Source organism: Toxorhynchites rutilus, chromosome 1 (assembly GCF_029784135.1).
Source record: "Toxorhynchites rutilus septentrionalis strain SRP chromosome 1, ASM2978413v1, whole genome shotgun sequence".
Lineage (NCBI taxonomy): Eukaryota > Metazoa > Arthropoda > Insecta > Diptera > Culicidae > Toxorhynchites > Toxorhynchites rutilus.
The window spans coordinates 11507980-11524252 of NC_073744.1; the positions used below are offsets into that span (position 1 = coordinate 11507980).

At 38.7% G+C, this 16273-nt stretch overlaps 3 protein-coding genes across 8 annotated transcripts in view; 1 reads left to right on the plus strand and 2 right to left on the minus strand.

Moving 5' to 3' along the window:
• Nucleotides 1-1085: 1085 nt before the first annotated feature.
• Nucleotides 1086-2078, plus strand: LOC129766752 (glutathione S-transferase 1-like). Of its 2 annotated transcripts, none has more exons than XM_055767352.1 (2): nucleotides 1086-1245; nucleotides 1394-2078. In XM_055767352.1, the coding sequence occupies exons 1-2, from the start codon at nucleotides 1230-1232 to the stop codon at nucleotides 2032-2034; spliced, it is 657 nt and encodes a 218-aa protein (XP_055623327.1). In that variant the 5' UTR covers nucleotides 1086-1229; the 3' UTR covers nucleotides 2035-2078. The 2 variants fall into 2 exon arrangements, with proteins under 2 accessions (XP_055623327.1, XP_055623331.1); XM_055767356.1 differs by having other exon boundaries at nucleotides 1090-1333.
• Nucleotides 2053-16273, minus strand: part of LOC129766652 (cadherin-89D-like) — a 164336-nt gene continuing 150115 nt past the window's right edge. For 3 of the 4 annotated variants that reach the window (XM_055767244.1, XM_055767234.1, XM_055767250.1), the window contains 2 exons: nucleotides 2432-2725; nucleotides 2053-2370 (listed from right to left, as the gene is read on the minus strand). In XM_055767244.1, coding sequence (XP_055623219.1) covers nucleotides 2316-2370; nucleotides 2432-2725 — 349 coding nt within the window. In that variant the 3' untranslated portion in view covers nucleotides 2053-2315. Of the gene's footprint in view, nucleotides 2371-2431; nucleotides 2726-16273 lie in introns of those variants that run through there. The other variant, XR_008741469.1, reaches the window with a different exon arrangement.
• LOC129766732 (uncharacterized) lies at nucleotides 10208-12400 on the minus strand. 2 transcript variants are annotated; one of them, XM_055767332.1, is made up of 2 exons: nucleotides 11186-12400; nucleotides 10208-11122 (listed from the first exon to the last, which is right to left on the minus strand). In XM_055767332.1, the coding sequence occupies exons 1-2, from the start codon at nucleotides 11198-11200 to the stop codon at nucleotides 10622-10624; spliced, it is 516 nt and encodes a 171-aa protein (XP_055623307.1). In that variant the 5' UTR covers nucleotides 11201-12400; the 3' UTR covers nucleotides 10208-10621. Both variants share the same exon structure in this region; 1 of them encodes a protein (XP_055623307.1).

The window sequence follows — 16273 nt, forward strand, 5'->3', positions numbered from 1 at the left end:
TATATAAAATTCTAAAATGAAAAAAAGGTCCAATAAAATTTCAACAGTAATGTAACCAAAAAAAAATAGACACCCCTAATGCCAACGTTTGCCGATTTGGTGAACACACAGATGAACAATGGTGTAAATCGAGCACAGATGGTAGAAGGAATGATAGGAGGACAAAAGAAAAATAAACTTATACTTGCCGCTGCTGTGTGGCGTGTGTGATAAATCTGTCTGAATTGTATCCTCTGCGTCTCGGTCGCGCACCACTTTGAGCTTCGCTCTACTCGCAAGCGCAACCGATGAAAAAAAACACAGTCTGATTCGCTGTGGAAAAAAACACCTTTGTTGGATCGTTTCGAAAACCTATCCGATCTACTTGCGAGTTATCGAACGAAAATGAATCCATTTATATTTATATAAAGTTGGATCCATTTATATTTATATAAAGTTGAAATTGTTGGGAACATACATTCCTGCTTGGCGTCCGGCGATAGATATAGTGATATAGTCTACGTTGTAGCGACCGCCAATATACATAATCTCTTCTGCGTTTGCCACTCGTCTCCATCTTGTCCCTACGTGTCACCCGTTCCTGTGGTTGCTTGTAATGAATAGCTGTTTGCTGCGGTAGCGCAGATAAAATGTATGGGAAAGTAGGGAATTTTTTCTTCCAATTTTCATCAATTTGTCCTTTAAATGAACTGAAAAATAGTAATGTAGAGCATACAAAAAATTGCTGAGGATATTCCCTATTAATTCGAAATATTGGAATGGGCCCCCATATTGAAATGTTAGACGTAGTCCTACGTCAAAACTATATCGTTCGATGTCCCTCCACTCGACGGTACTCACAACAATCACTGGGATTGGTGAACAACCAGCCGGAAATCTGAACATATTTACCGTCTTCGCTTGCAACCAAATTGCAGCTGGGCGACTGAAACGCGTAGCAGACGAGATAAGCAAAGCAGTCCTCCGTATAAACCTTCTTCCAAAACAAAAAAAAACGAAAGGCTACGAAATCTTGGCACAAACTTGATTAGAGCGCGACTCGATGCTGTGAACCAACACACACATGCACACTTCAACGAACAACGCGATTGTTAGCTAATAAAAAGAATCCAGCGATTGAAAGTCGTTCTGCAATATATTTTTTTCGGTTCCATTACCCATTCGCGCGCGTTATGAAGTATCGAACCAAAACAGAGTAAAACAAAAAAACAAAAATCCGTAGGATCGGAATGACCTCCACCAGGAGTAAGTAGAAGAAAACTGGCTGCGACCGATTGATACGGTTTTTTTTCGCAGTGTTCAGTTCGCTGTTAGGCGACTGATTGGACAGCACGTATCGAACGAACGGATTTTCCTATTTCTGCGTGTTTTGATTTGATTCGATTTGTTGCAGACGAGCAGCGCGAGATTATGGAGCTGTATTACTCACTCGATTCGGCACCTTCAAGGGCTGTGCTGATGACCGCAAAGGCCATCGGCGTGGAGCTGAAGCTGAAGGAGTTGAGTTCGAGAAATGTCGACCAGCGGAGGCCAGATTTCTCCAGGATAAGTCCTCGCTACAGCATCCCCACGCTAAAGGACAAAGGTTTGGTGCTGTGGGAGAGCCGAGCGATTCAGATCTACCTGGTGGACCAGTACGGAACGGATGACGCGTTGTACCCGAAGGATCCGGCCAAGCGGGCGAAAGTCAACGAGCGGATGTTTTTCGACGCGTGCATTTTGTACCACAACTTCGCGGAGTATTATCACGAGCAGGTGTTTGGGGGACTGGAGGGAGACGTGAAGAAGCTGAAGGGACTTGAGGATGCAGTCAAAATGTTGGATCTGTTTCTGGAGGGCCAGCCTTACGTGACGGGACAGACCATGACCATCGTCGACCTGAGCGTGTTGGCGACCATTGCCACGATGAACGCATTGGAGTTCGATTTGAGGCGCTATCAAAATGTGACCGAGTGGTATAAACACATGGTAGTGGTTGCTCCGGGCTCCACAATCAACGAGCAAGGGGCCAAAGCGTTTTGTGAGTATAAATAGCTGTCGGTGGTGTTATCTTGTTTTCAATTAAAATCTGATTTTATTTACAACTTATCTTTGTCACTGGTTTCATCAATTGCACTTCGAAAGCATTCGTTCCCTTTCACTCGTATCACTCTCACACTCCGCGCAGTTCCTTAAAAACTAGATAACGATTAACGCTTAAGTAAACCGATTCGCTACATTTTTTGGTTTGTTCTATGGGCTATTCTGTACAGTTGGCTGTGGCGGGGATGACAGAGGGTCTCGCTCCCCCCGCTGGGAGGAGCATTCCGCTCTCGTCATAGACTCGTATTGGACGCCAGCGAATCCTTCAACGAATCCTCGTAGCTATCACTGGAAGAAAACATTCCGATTTTAAATATTCTCACAGTATTTCAAATACTACTCCACAAACCTATTATTGTCCTCATTGACCTCAGCCACCGCAGCTGAGTTCGCTTCGGTGTTTATACTCGTCACAAACTGCCGGTGGAAGTTCGGATGGAAGATTGAGTTCTTCAGGTCGGCACGGTTGATCACCGGCTGGATGTCGACCCGGGTCGCTATCGATCGGCCGATCGCGCTGGCAGCAGTGGTGTTACAGCCGCTACTCACGCCCAGGTTGGAAGCGGTGTTACGAATGCTTGTCGCCCGGATGCCCTGCGAGCCACCGCCACCACCGCCGCTAATGTTGGGCAGTGGGATCAAACTGAAAAGCCGGTAACGTCGGTAATCACATTAGAATCTAAGTTGTTTTTTGTTCACAAGGGAAGTCTCTCAAAAGTTTTGGAGTGTGTTAGTAGATGATTTGTGTAATTGCGTGGGCTCATTATAACAATATATACAAGATTTATTATAGAAACAATTCTGATTTTTTTTAAATGGCGCTTCTAGAAAAAATAACACATTGTTAAAAATTCTACACAAAAATTGAATTTAATATTGAAAAGTTTTATATCTACAAACCTCTCAGCTTTGATATCTATATAAACACAAATGGAAGCTCAAATGTGTTGGTAAGCGCAAAACCCGAAAAATAAATCGTCCGATTTGAGCCGTCTTTATTTTGTTGCACTCGTCTCTGTCCGTAGATAAATGTTCTGATGAGGAACACTACTGAAATATTTGAAATGCTTTGATAGAAGGTTCGAGAAAAAAATATTCCCATATGTTCAACAATGATCCCCTTGTTAGTTTAGTTGGATTTGCGTTTGCGGAATTAAGCTTCTGTATGAAACATTTATTCCAGTTAACGGGGAAACATTTATTTGCAAATGATTCGAGTATCTTGAGCGAACATTATGTCTAAAAATAAATTTATATAATAACTAGCTGACATGGCAAACTTCGTCTCGTCCAAAATTTATTTTTCGTTATCACATTTACGTTTTCTTGCTAAGCGCAAGTTCGTGGGTCCAATCGCAAAACTGTTCATTGATTGGTCTTCTAGTCTACCTTTCAACATTACCTTAACTATAAAATTCCTAGTACTTCTACCAAAACTCTTCATTATTAATATCAGATTATTTTCAGACACAATTCTAGTACAAGTTTTTCCAACCACTTGCAAATAACATGTTTCTCCGTTACATGGAATAAATGTTTGATACAGAAAAAATTATAGGAGGTTGTGTCCAAGATACGACCGCATTGTTGACGTAGAACTACGCTGTTATTTTATATAAGTCGCTTGTTTATACAGTGTCGGACAATAGAATAGGACCACAGCTCAATCCAAAACAGAAAGTGACAAAACTTTGAGAAAAAAATTTCCATTTAAGTGCATCAAACCATTTACAAATTGTAAATTCCATTCTTCGAAGAAATTAAAATCATCCGTAGTTAAACCAATTGTCCTTTATTTAAAAATGCGTTTTAAGCATACTTACTGACTAAAATAACGCGACATAAAATAGGACCGCTTTAGAATTCATGGTAAAAAAAATTAAAAAAAAAAAAGGAAATTCATACCGTGATCGATTTGCAGGGTTAGTACTTGGTGGTATAACCTTTATTACGCATCACTTCTCGCACCCGGTTCGGCATCGACTCCACCAGCTTATGGCACGTTCTCAGCGGGATAGCGTATCACACCGCCTGGATTCTCTCCCACAGCTGCTGCTTGTTTTTTGATTTTTCGGTGTACACCTTACGTTTAACTATTTCCCATAGGTTCTCTATGGCTATTGATGATTCATTCTTGCCCTCGCAAAACAATCGTATGTCGCAATTTATTTCATGTCAATGCATTGAAAATTTACCTCGAAGGCTATTCCGGTGGCCTTTTTCGAAATTGACATAGACTCGGCTGCAGTCGATTATATACATGTTGCACCAGCACCATTATTCCATATCTCATAACTACATCAATATATCTTTGGCACCGCATGTAAACAACAACAATGACAACACTTGCAAGTATCAAATATCATGCTACATGTTATTTAGTATTGCCTCAAAGGAATCGCACCTCTAGATATCGTTCGTACAAACTAAGCGTAAACCAAGCGCCAAACAAGCGTTCACCATAGCATGCATACAGAGCCATACATTGGTGGCTTGAAACTACTAGCAATATAAACATTTCTCATCATTTTGCGCTATTCTCAAAAGAAACGCTTCTGTTAATATTACTGGCCTCGAAAAGAGTTGCATTACTTTCTCACGCTCGAGATAAGCGCAGCTGTCTCCCTTAGTGGAGGAAGTTTTGCTACTGGCAAGCAAAACCTAATCACATACAAAATTCCAGAACATTTACTTTCTTGATGACTAAACTATTTTTGTTAATAACAACCTCGAAAACAGTAGCAATGCTTCATTATGATCAATATTAGCGCAAATGCAATCCTAGTTGAAGGCAGTTTTGCGACTGGCACGCGAACCCAAATAACTTATAACATTCCAGTAAGATATACAAGATGCTTAGTATTCCCAAATAATTTTTTGGTGCACAACCTTAACGTCTGCTTCGCCATAACGTCAGTTTAATGCATTGATGCGTTCTCAAAGACACAAACGAAGCCCTTATGAAGACGGAAAATAAACAATGTCAACTGCTTGGAAAAAGACCGAATTATGCCACACAGCTTGTACTCTGCTGTAACACCCATCGATGCGAATTCACTGATGAGTTTGTCAAGAGCGACCGCCTTCACCACCAGCGGGGGGAGCTTGATTTTGGTTGCTGCCTGGGCGTTTACATTTTCGACCGACGCGCCGAAATCGCCTACTTCGCTGTTGTGCGATGCGGTGTCACACTCGCGAAGGCTCGGTTCAGTGCGAGCGCTTTTCACTGCACCAACATCGCGTGCATCATTAGATGACGCTTGCCTCGAAATTTTATTGCCCCTGGCAATGCGTTCGTTTTTTGCAGGGCTCGAGCCTGCCTTCCTCTTCTTCTTGCTCATCGCACACTACGCGAAGCGTCCAATTTATGACACGGAAAGAAGAACACACGATACGAATAACGCGAAAAACGAACAGAAAAATCAAACGACGATTTCCAAGTTGGATTACCACTGGTGGGGTCCAATCTTAGATCGAAGCGCAGCGAAAGCAAAGTGAACTGGATTGCTCAACAGTCCGATGCCGAATGAAAGTTTGCCTCAGCGAGATCCACTGTTTAGACTCTAGGCAAGTATTCCTCTTCATTATTCTTCTTTCCCTTTGTTCACGGAGATTTTAAATCCTACGATTTCCCCTCCGTTGGTCGTCGATAAGTTGCTCGTTATTGATAGCTCTGTTCGGGAAAGCACTCAAATGGACAGAACAAATGTATGGGAAAATAGAAACACTTAAAGTTTTCATGAATTTTAATTATTTACTAACAAGGGGATCCTAATGTATGGCATATTAAACAAATCTTACGGAATTTCCGATTCGTTTAGTATGTAAATCGCCAAAATCCGTTCGCGGCAAAAATAGTTATTAACGTTAACTTTATTTCATAAAAACGTGACTTGTTTTCTGATTTGACACCCTTAATGAAAGACGTAGTTCTACGTCAAAAATGATAGAATAAAGACAGCCCTAAATCTTCTTCATCTTCTTCTTCTTCTTCTTCTTCTTCTTCTTCTTCTTCTTCAATGGCACTAACGTTCCTAGAGGAACTTCGCCGTCTCAACGTAGTATTACTTGCGTCATTTTTATAAGTACTTAGTTAAGATTTCTATGCCAAGTAACACGCCTTGAATGCATTCTGAGTGGCAAGCTCTAGAATACGCGTGATCACAGTGCAAGTCGGAGGAAATTTCTTTGACGAAAAATTCCCCCTACCAGAACGGGAATCGAACCCGAACACCCGGCATGTTAGTTGTGACGCTAACCACTCGGCCAAGGGAGCACAGCCCTAAATCGTACAATTCATTTCTCGAGTTTTGCTCTTATCAACACATTCGCCGATCCATTTATATTTATATAAAGGGTGTGTCACATCAAATTGCATCACGGAAAAAACGCTGTAGAAATTTAATTTTTAGGAATTATATCTTCAGTTTTCGCTTATAATCAGATAAGAGTGTATAGATCACGTTGGCCAATTGGCCTGTCAATTTTTTCGTAAATTTGGAAAAATGTCGTCGAACGAAAAAGAGCGTCGTGAATTAATCCTGTGCACTCATTTCGAGAATCCGGAGTTGTCACATCGGGACATCGGTAAGATGCTGGGAATCGTCCAATCCACGGTCAGCAGAGTACTAAAACGATACTTCGAGAACCTAACCATCGACTGGAAGGTGAAGAACGGCAAAAATGGATGCTCCGTCAGTGAAAAAGATCACAAGCGCGTAGTTAAGCAGTTTAGACGTGATCCGAGAAGTTCGGTCCGGGATGTCGCCAATAAGCTGAATTTGTCAAGTTCATTCGTCCAGCGGACCAAGCAGCGGGAGGGCCTGCGTACATACAAGGTTCAGAAGGCTCCTAACCGCGATGAAAGGCAAAACATGGTGGGGAAGACGCGAGCCCGAAAGCTGTACACCGAAATGCTGACGAAGCCGCATTGCCTGGTAATGGACGACGAAACCTACGTCAAAGCGGACTTTCGTCAGTTGCCGGGCCTGTTGTTCTTCTCCGCAGAGGACAAATTCAGCGTTCCGGAGGAGATTCGCAAGCAGAAACTATCCAAGTTTGCCAAAAAGTACATGGTGTGGCAAGCGATCTGTTCTTGCGGAAAGCGGAGCGCCCCCTTCGTGATGACCGGCACGGTAAACGGGCAGGTTTACCTTAAGGAGTGCCTACAGAAGCGCTTACTACCACTATTGAAGCAGCACGAGGGCCCAACCATCTTCTGGCCGGATCTCGCTTCGTGCCACTATTCAAAGGACGTGTTGGAGTGGTACGAAGCCAACGGGGTCACCTTCGTGCCAAAGGAAATGAACCCGCCCAACGCGCCGGAGCTTCACCCAATAGCGAAATATTGGGCGATTATGAAGCAGGCCCTCCGAAAGAACCCAAAAGTTGTCAAATCGGAGGCGGACTTCAAGAGAAAATGGATTTCTGTTCAAAAAAAACTACAACCTGACGTTGTACAGAACCTTATGGACGGGGTAAAGAGGAAGGTGCAAGCATACGGGCTTGGGCTCGAAGTATGAATAAAAAGAAAATGCCAAAAGTTGTTTAATAGTTTTTATTTTACTGTCTAAAATTTTCAAAAGGATCGGTCTACTGGGCGAATTTCTACAGCGTTTTTTCCGTGATGCAATTTGATGTGACACACCCTTTAGATAGAAGAAAATATGACAGTGCGTTTTATCACATTAACATCAATTTCCACTTTCGAACAAAGATCAATTTCGTTAGCGCAATTATCAAATGGACTAACAAAGCTTGTCTCTATGTAATCATAGAACATAGGCGAATTGATTTTTCCGAATTTTCCCATTTTCCTTCAGATTTTTCCGAAAATTTTCAATTGTCATGTCGGAATATGTTTGGTGGAAATATGTTTATTATTTTTATGGAACCCCCTCTCCATTGCAGGGGAGAGAGGTGTGTCATACAGGGTGGGCCATTTAAAGTGGAAGGATTTGTTTTTGCAATAGCAAAGTAAAGAAGTGGAATTTAAAAAAAAAATTTTTGAAGTTCATTTATTTTAGTCCAAGGAGATTTGTTCTAACTACTTTTTGATTATGATATCTTGTAAATGACCGCCTCTGGCCTTAACCGCAAAATGTGCCCTTTTTTCGGCATTTCCCATCACTTTGCTCAATGCTTCGGCCGATATGGCAGCAATTTCTTGTCGGATATTGTCTTTCAGCGCAGCTAGGGTCCTTGGTTTACCAGTGTATACCTTGGATTTTAAATATCCCCATAAAAAAAAAGTCAGGAGGCGTCAAATCAGGTGATCTCGGTGGCTAGTCATAATCGCCGTTTTTCGATATTAATCTTCCGGGGAACATTTCGCGCAATAATTTGGTCGTGGCAGCCGCTGTATGGTATGTAGCGCCGTCCTGTTGGAACCAGTAATTGTCCAATTCATTTTCACGAACAAATGGCAATAAAAAATCGGTTATCATTGTCCGATAACGCACCCCATTCACGGTTACCGTTGCTCCATTTTCGTTTTCAAAGAAGTACGGGCCGATGACTTTATCGGCATAAATGCCACACCACACAGTAACTTTTTTGGTCGTAAAGAGGTTGCGTTTCGATGAATTGAGGGTTTTCAGTAGCATAAAACCGATAATTTTGTTTATTCACTCCTCCATTCAAGTTGAAATGCGCCTCATCAGACATTATGATTTTTTGCCAAAAGCCAAGTTATTTTGAATGTACAGCTGAACAATTTCAGCGCGTTGTTTAGGTGTGTATTGTTCCATGGTTATAATTGTACTGAAATGACGCTTCCAACGCGGTATGACATTTGTTAATCTGACATCTCTGTCAAAAGTTATGGGGTTGCCAGATGCTTCCACTTTAAATGGCCCACCCTGTATCATCATAGCAACATTGCTCATATCCAAAAAGTCTCATATCCCAAATATGTTTCCATTTGCTTGATTAGTTCTAGAGTTATTCAAAATGCACTTGGCAATATTCGGTGCGGTCGGGAATTGGAGAACTGCAGCTATGGATCGAGTTTATTGGCGAAAAATTGTGAAGATCTAATCTCTCAGTGGGATGTACAGCACTCGTTCGCTGGCTGAGCGCTCTTTAACTGGACTATTTCCTAACTGGGCGCTCGCTAACTGGGCTACAGCCCAGTTAAAAATCAATTAAACGTCAAATATAATATAAACAACAACATTGGTGAGGGGTACTCCAGTGCATCACGGATCTATAATCATCAATACACTGAAAGAAATAATTTGTACTTATATACCAAATGTTATAGTATCTAGTACCAATTCGATAGTCATTTCTACCGTACTAACTATTCGTACATTCTACGTGAGTAAATGGTAAACACAAGAGTCAAAATTTATAGCAGAATCTCGGCTCAACATCGATCGAGCTTTCGGGATTTCGGACTTTTCGGACTTGGGCACTTGTTTATGCTGGCGCAATTTGCAGATGGATTCACTTCCACGCTGGAAGCATTTTGCTGCAGAATGATTGGCGAGTTGGTGCCGTCTGGACTGTTTGAATAGCACAAGAATTGGATAAATTTCACTGGCACAATATTTGTGCAATAGTTGAAAAGGACCAGCTGTAGACTTATTAAGAACCTAGTAAACATTAAATCGTATAACCAGTGTGTATACATAATCATTTATCCAATATTTTGGGTGGTAACTGACAATAACTGGCATATACATACTTGGCAAATGCTTACGAATTAGTTTGAATAAATAAACGATAAGTGTATGCATTTTATCCGACAATTGTCATACGAATATTACAGTCAACTCTCCCTAACTCGATATCCAAGGGACCATCGAGTTAGGGAGGTATCGAGATACAGAACATTTTTTCATATTATTTTTTATGCCACAAATTGCAAATATATGATGTTAGGGTAAGTGTCCATGGGGTTTACTATAATTGGTACCATTGCGTATACAGGATATTACTATAATTGATTTGTTTTTGTGCATTATTACATTTACCCTATATGTACTAATGCGCACCCTTAGAAAAATCCTCGGTCGAAAACTACTAAATACATTTGGTAATGCAAAATTAGTAGAACGTACAAATTTTTTGTACATATTGTCAACAAACCCGCATCCCTACCAAAGATTAGTATATTTTACTCGATAACTTTAGTAAGCTTGGATATTGTCATATCTGAAAACTGGTGAGAAAAGCGCGTATTTACCATTTTCATTGTTCTCATAAGGCAATACGGAGGTATAATAAGGATATAATTCTGATACTTGCATTTTCGGCGGGAAAATGTAGCCGATATTGGGCTTCCGAATCATGGTTCTGCTTGACATATGTGTTTATTAAAATTACTATAGATTGGTAGTATTTACCAGAAAATTCGTTATATTTACTAATTATTTCTCTCAGTGCATGTACTATTATACATTCTTTTCTCAAATTTTAATATAAATTTAAAATACATAGGATGTTTGTTTAGTAGGCCAATTTTATTGTAAAATGGAATTGGAAATGGAAAAGGAACTAGGTTAACAAAGAAAATATTAATTATGTATGTAATTCAAACTAAATTGTAACGATCACGCAGGAACTGTTCAATCGCAAAGAAATGTTCAAATAGTTTCACGGGAACATTTTCAGTTGATTGCAATATTTCGGACATATTCTTTAGGTTCGATTTAACGTTCGAAGGTGTAATTACAAAACAATCAGCTGAAACTTCCTGAACCTCCTCTAACTCCATAGGACTACTATTTTCAACGTTTTTTTCAACTTCTTCAACACTTTCCAGTATATCGGTATCAGTCATTAGATCACAGCAAATCACGTTTTGATCCATTTCGCAATATTCATCAAATGACGATGAACAATCGAATGGTACTGCACTGTCGACAGCAGCAAGTTCACGACGCATTAATTCTGCCAGCGGAATATCATCATCATCATTTATGGAAAATCCGGCTTTCCTGAAGCAATTTTGAACAGTCTCAGATTTAACCTTGTTTATCCAAGAGCGTGAAAGTAATTCAATTGCATCCAATACCGATATATCTGAAGGGTCCTAGAGTATATTTGAATACAGTATGAGTGTTGAATAACATGAATGTAAAAAGGAAAAAAATACCGTTGTATCCTCCATTTTGAGCAGTCTTCGTTTTACTAATTCATGGCGATAGTACTGTTTCAGGTTCTTGATTTTGCCCAAGTCAAGCGGCTGAACTACTGAAATAGAGTTTGGTGGAAAAAAACTGCAAATTTATCGATTTAAGCTTTGGTTGGAGAGATTTTGGGTGCGCTGTACAATTATCAACGAACATGACCACCTTTGAGGAGAAAGAGATATAAGTATGATACATTCCCATTACACTTAATTCCCGAATCAATACCTTCCTATTTTCTTTGGAAAATCTTTTGTCAAGTTGCATAATCCATTTCTCAAAAAGAATAGAGGTCATCCAGGCCTTGGTGTTACTCTCGTATATCACTGGTAATGATTTCTTCTTTTTGAAACACCGTGGGTTTTTACTCTTTCCAATGACCAGTAATGGTAGTTTATCGCTTCCGTCCATGTTGGTTGCACACATGACTGTCAGACGTTGTTTCGAATATTTTCCTCCGTGGCAAGTTTCTGATCGAAATGCAAATGTTTTGTCTGGCAAACATTTGTAGAAAAGTCCTGTTTCGTCTGCATTGTAGATATCACGTGCATCATACTCGGCGATTATACTGGGTAGGGTTTGCGAAATCCAGTTGTCCGTTACACTGAGATCTACACTGGCACTCTCGCCACATAGCTTCCGAAATGTCATCTTTTGCCGTTTTAAAAATTTACTTACCCATCCAGAACTTCCTTTAAAATTGGGAATTCCCAGTTTCTGGGCAAATTCGCAAGCCTTCTCCCGAAGAATAGAACCTGAGAGAGGTAAATTATTCTCTCTGGCTTGATTGACAAAAATTTCCATTGACCGTTCCAGCTTCTCGTTCCCAACCAACCTTATACGCTTTTTGTCCACATTCAATTTTCCCATCCGATGCCATTTTTCCTTTTGCTTGAATAGTGTTGACCCCGTACTTTGTGCAATACTGAAATCTTTTGCAACTTCAGACACCTTTCGCCCATACTTTTCGACCTGCTCGATGATGCTCAAACGTTGCGCTATGGTTAGCGTATTAATCGTTCGCTTGAAAGGTTTTCCCTGGTTTTCCATACTTGAAAAAAAAAATCCTTGATAATACGAACATTTCGTCTTCACTTTCAAGAGCAATTGAAATGACAGCTAAAAACGCACAAAAACAAGTACGCGAAAATCAATCGAGTTAGCGAGGTAAAAATCCATGGAAAAATGAAACAAAGCCCATCGAGTAAGAGAGGCATGGAGTAATGGAGGTTAGGGAGAGAAGAATGCATGTAAAATCAAAGGTGCCATGAAATTCATCGAGTTAGGGAAAATATCGAGTTACAGAACATCGAGTGAGGGAGAGTTGACTGTAGTATAGAAAAAACAAACGGCGAAAAATATTTACGTCAACTGCAGTTATGACCTCACGAATCGTCATTAGCATGTATGAGAATATTCACGGGATATAAATGATGTATCAGGGCGTTGCAAAATTTTTTACCCATCTGTGCGTTGGTGGTTCAGTACGAACGAGAGCATGATGGGTGCATCCAATGTGGTCACGGATGTTGGAAGCAAGGTTGAGCACAGTTTCCAGCCTGCGGGACAGTGCCATGCATAAGATAGTTCACCTAGTGTATAGATATAGGAATTTCTACAACGTTGAAACGACGAAGCTCTTCTAGAAATGGCATTAAAGAAGAAGAAGAAGCATCTTGATGTGTCAAATTCATAATATGATGTAATATGTCCTCCATTAAGATCTAATTTGAGTTATTGTTAAACAATTTTCCACAAGATGTAACACGATTTTTAGCAGTACTACATTGATTTAAAATATTCGTTTATGCGACTTACGAATTGCATCTATTAGATATAATGTCGATAAGACTGATTTAACGATAGTGTATGTTATAAAACCGATGGCTGGTATAGCGAATTACGACTTAATCTGTCATGATAAATAAAAACCGAATTTTCACATTTTATACGGTTTAAAATATACACGATGATATATGATCCCGCTTTATATACGACTTACAATCTAAGTGGTGCGGACTCAATCCACTTCATTTTCAAGCAAATTCATGCATGTTTTCAAGCGATTTCTTGCAATAAATTCTTAGACCACCAGAGATGCCAGATTTACAAATATGTTTGTAAATTTACAGACATGTCTGTAAAACACTTTTTGTTTTTGTTGTAGACTTTTTGGATATAACAATATTTCACAGGTTTTTGAAAAATAAAAGGGCTCTATTCATCACATCAAAAATATTCGACTCACCATATGACATTTTCCACAGTTTTAATACAGAAAAGTTATTATATTTAGTTTATATCAATACACATGACGTTAGACCAGCTATTCTCAACCTGCGGCCCGGCAGTCTTTCTGGTTGGCCCATCTGGTGTGTATGAAGTTTGGAACCCGTACTTTTGCCCTGACATCATTGCAGACGAAAGAGAGGATACGGTTATTCACAATTAATGAAAAATTGCATTCTCTGCAGGTAACGAAAAATCTTGAACGAAAATTGTCTCTGATAATAATTTTTTGTTCTAGATAAGATTGTTTTGCTGAAATGCAAGGAGATTTATTGAAAAATAGTAAGGCTAGGATCAGGACTATGTCTTCTTAGTATTAAAACAAAATCGAATAGAAATTTTCATTCTATTCTCAACAATTTACATTCGCTTTCGGGCCTGCTTATGACGAAAAATGGGTTACTGTTCGATATTGTTACCACAGACATAGTTCATGGCTAAGTGGGGATCTAAAACTTGTATAGCCTTGCATGGCGGATGGAAAATATACACTGTATTTTCTTATAAGTTTCATCAACGACAAGACCGCAAACCTTGGTGGATGTCCAATATATCAACGAAGAAATACCGATTTTTATAAAAATTAACAACGCTTATGTATGTGTATGTATGTATGTGTAGATCGTTGAAACATTTAAACACACTTACAACACATAAGTTATTAAGTGGTCCGAAAAATCAATTTTTTCCACTTTTTCCCAAAAATGACAAATGAAAATTAAAAACTTTTGAATCACTGAATCGATTTAGATGATCGACATATAAAATTGAAACTAATGACTTAGCCTTTTATTAAAAAATATTTAACTTGCGAAAAAAATAATTATATTTTAGTAATTATTGATCGTAGTCGTTTTTTATTTTTTTTTGTGACTTTGGACTAGAGGGCGCTATATTTTTATATTTTTCCTTGAAAACTGAGGATTTTTTACATAACATATCTCGATATCAGAGATGCTATCTTTTTGTTTTTTTTAGATATGATGTTTCAAAGTAATCCGGTGGTTCGAAAAATCATTTGTCCTTTGTCCAAAAATAACTTTCTGCAAAAAATTATAACATTTGAACTACTGAACCGGTTTTGATGATCGATGTATTAAATGGAAGCCAATAAGCAAAATTTGAAAAAATATCACACTTGCGGGACGGATATTAGTAGCATAGTTCTAGTTTAGTCACATATGAATATTGATCGAAGACTTAAAACATGTTAAATTTACAAATTTATAACTTAAAAACGATAATTATAACATCTCCGATATCGAGATATGTTAGGTAAATAATCCTCAGCTTTCCATAAAAAATATAAAAAAAATATAGCGCTCCTATATTTAAACGAGAAAACTATGAAAAAATAACTCAATCAATAATTACAAAAACAAGAATTAAATTTTTTCGCAAAAGTAACATTTTTCCAAAGAAAAATAGCTCGTAAGCTTCAATTTGATCATGTCGGTCCAATAGTTCAAGAGTTATGTTTTTGTAGTGGGAAAAATGGGTAAAATTTGTTTTTCAAACCATCGATTAGTTTTGAAAAATCATATTTCAAAAACGAAAAAAATAGCATCTCTGATATCGAGATATTTTATGTAAAAAATTCTCACGTTTCAAGAAAAAATATAAAAAAAATATAGCGCCCCCTAGTCCAAAGCCATGAAAACATTAAAAAACGAGTACAATAAATAATTACGAAAATAGGATCCATGTTATCTGCAAGTTCAATATTTCTCAATTAAAGCTCATTGGCTTCAATTTGATATGTCGATCATCTAAATCGGTTAAGTGGATCGAAAGTTATAAATTTTTGAAAAAAGTCATTTTGGGAAAAAGTGGAAAAAAATGATTTTTTGGATCACCCTAAAATGGAAATGGGCACCCCAATGAAAAAAGACGGGTGGGTAATGTCGGGGACATAACCGGAGTGACGTAGGACTATACAAAGGGGACAGCTTTTGTTAAATATATATTTTAAATATATTGTTTTATTTTCTTCTCCTACGTGAATACCTACCTATCTACCTGAAAAATGGATTAGTTTACTGTTTACTCTTTATGAATATGTTGATGGTTCTGAAAAGAACCTTTGGTGTTGTGTTTTTGTTATCACTCGATATTCCCATCTTGTTCGGTTAAACCTTCCTGTTTAGCTATTGCGTTTGCCACTCGCCACAGCTTTCACAGTTGGAAAATTTCTTCCCATCCAGCTTTGTGACATGTTGTACAGTAAATTACATTCAATGCGACGTGCCGAAGCGCCACTCAGTGTTGCATTGGAGGCGATTTTAACCTGTAATTGAACATTTGCGATGACAGTGGTACAGTGTCGACTTTCAATGTGGGGTCATAATTTGGATCTCTATGTTTACAAAAATGTCCAACTAAATAAGTCGCATTACATGTCCGTCCAATTAGCTAAATGTCGAACTAATTGTAAATTACTGTACTTTCAATCTGGAAACAATTTAAGAATTGGTGAAAATTGAATAATCAGGAAAGTCCCCAACTATCAATAAACTCAGAACAACTGCCAAATTCACATACTCATCAGATCCTGGCAAACAAATTATGAAAAAATCAATTTGTGTTTTATTATTATTTTGGATAATGTTTTAGAAAGCATTGAACTTTATTTCCTAAACTCTTTTTTGGAAGGTTTAATGGCCCTGAAAAGCGCCTTGTTTTATGGAATGGTTCCAATTTAGAAAACTTAGTACTCGTGGTTTTGAAAAAAAAAACATTTCGAACGCCCTCGATGCCGCCTTGTT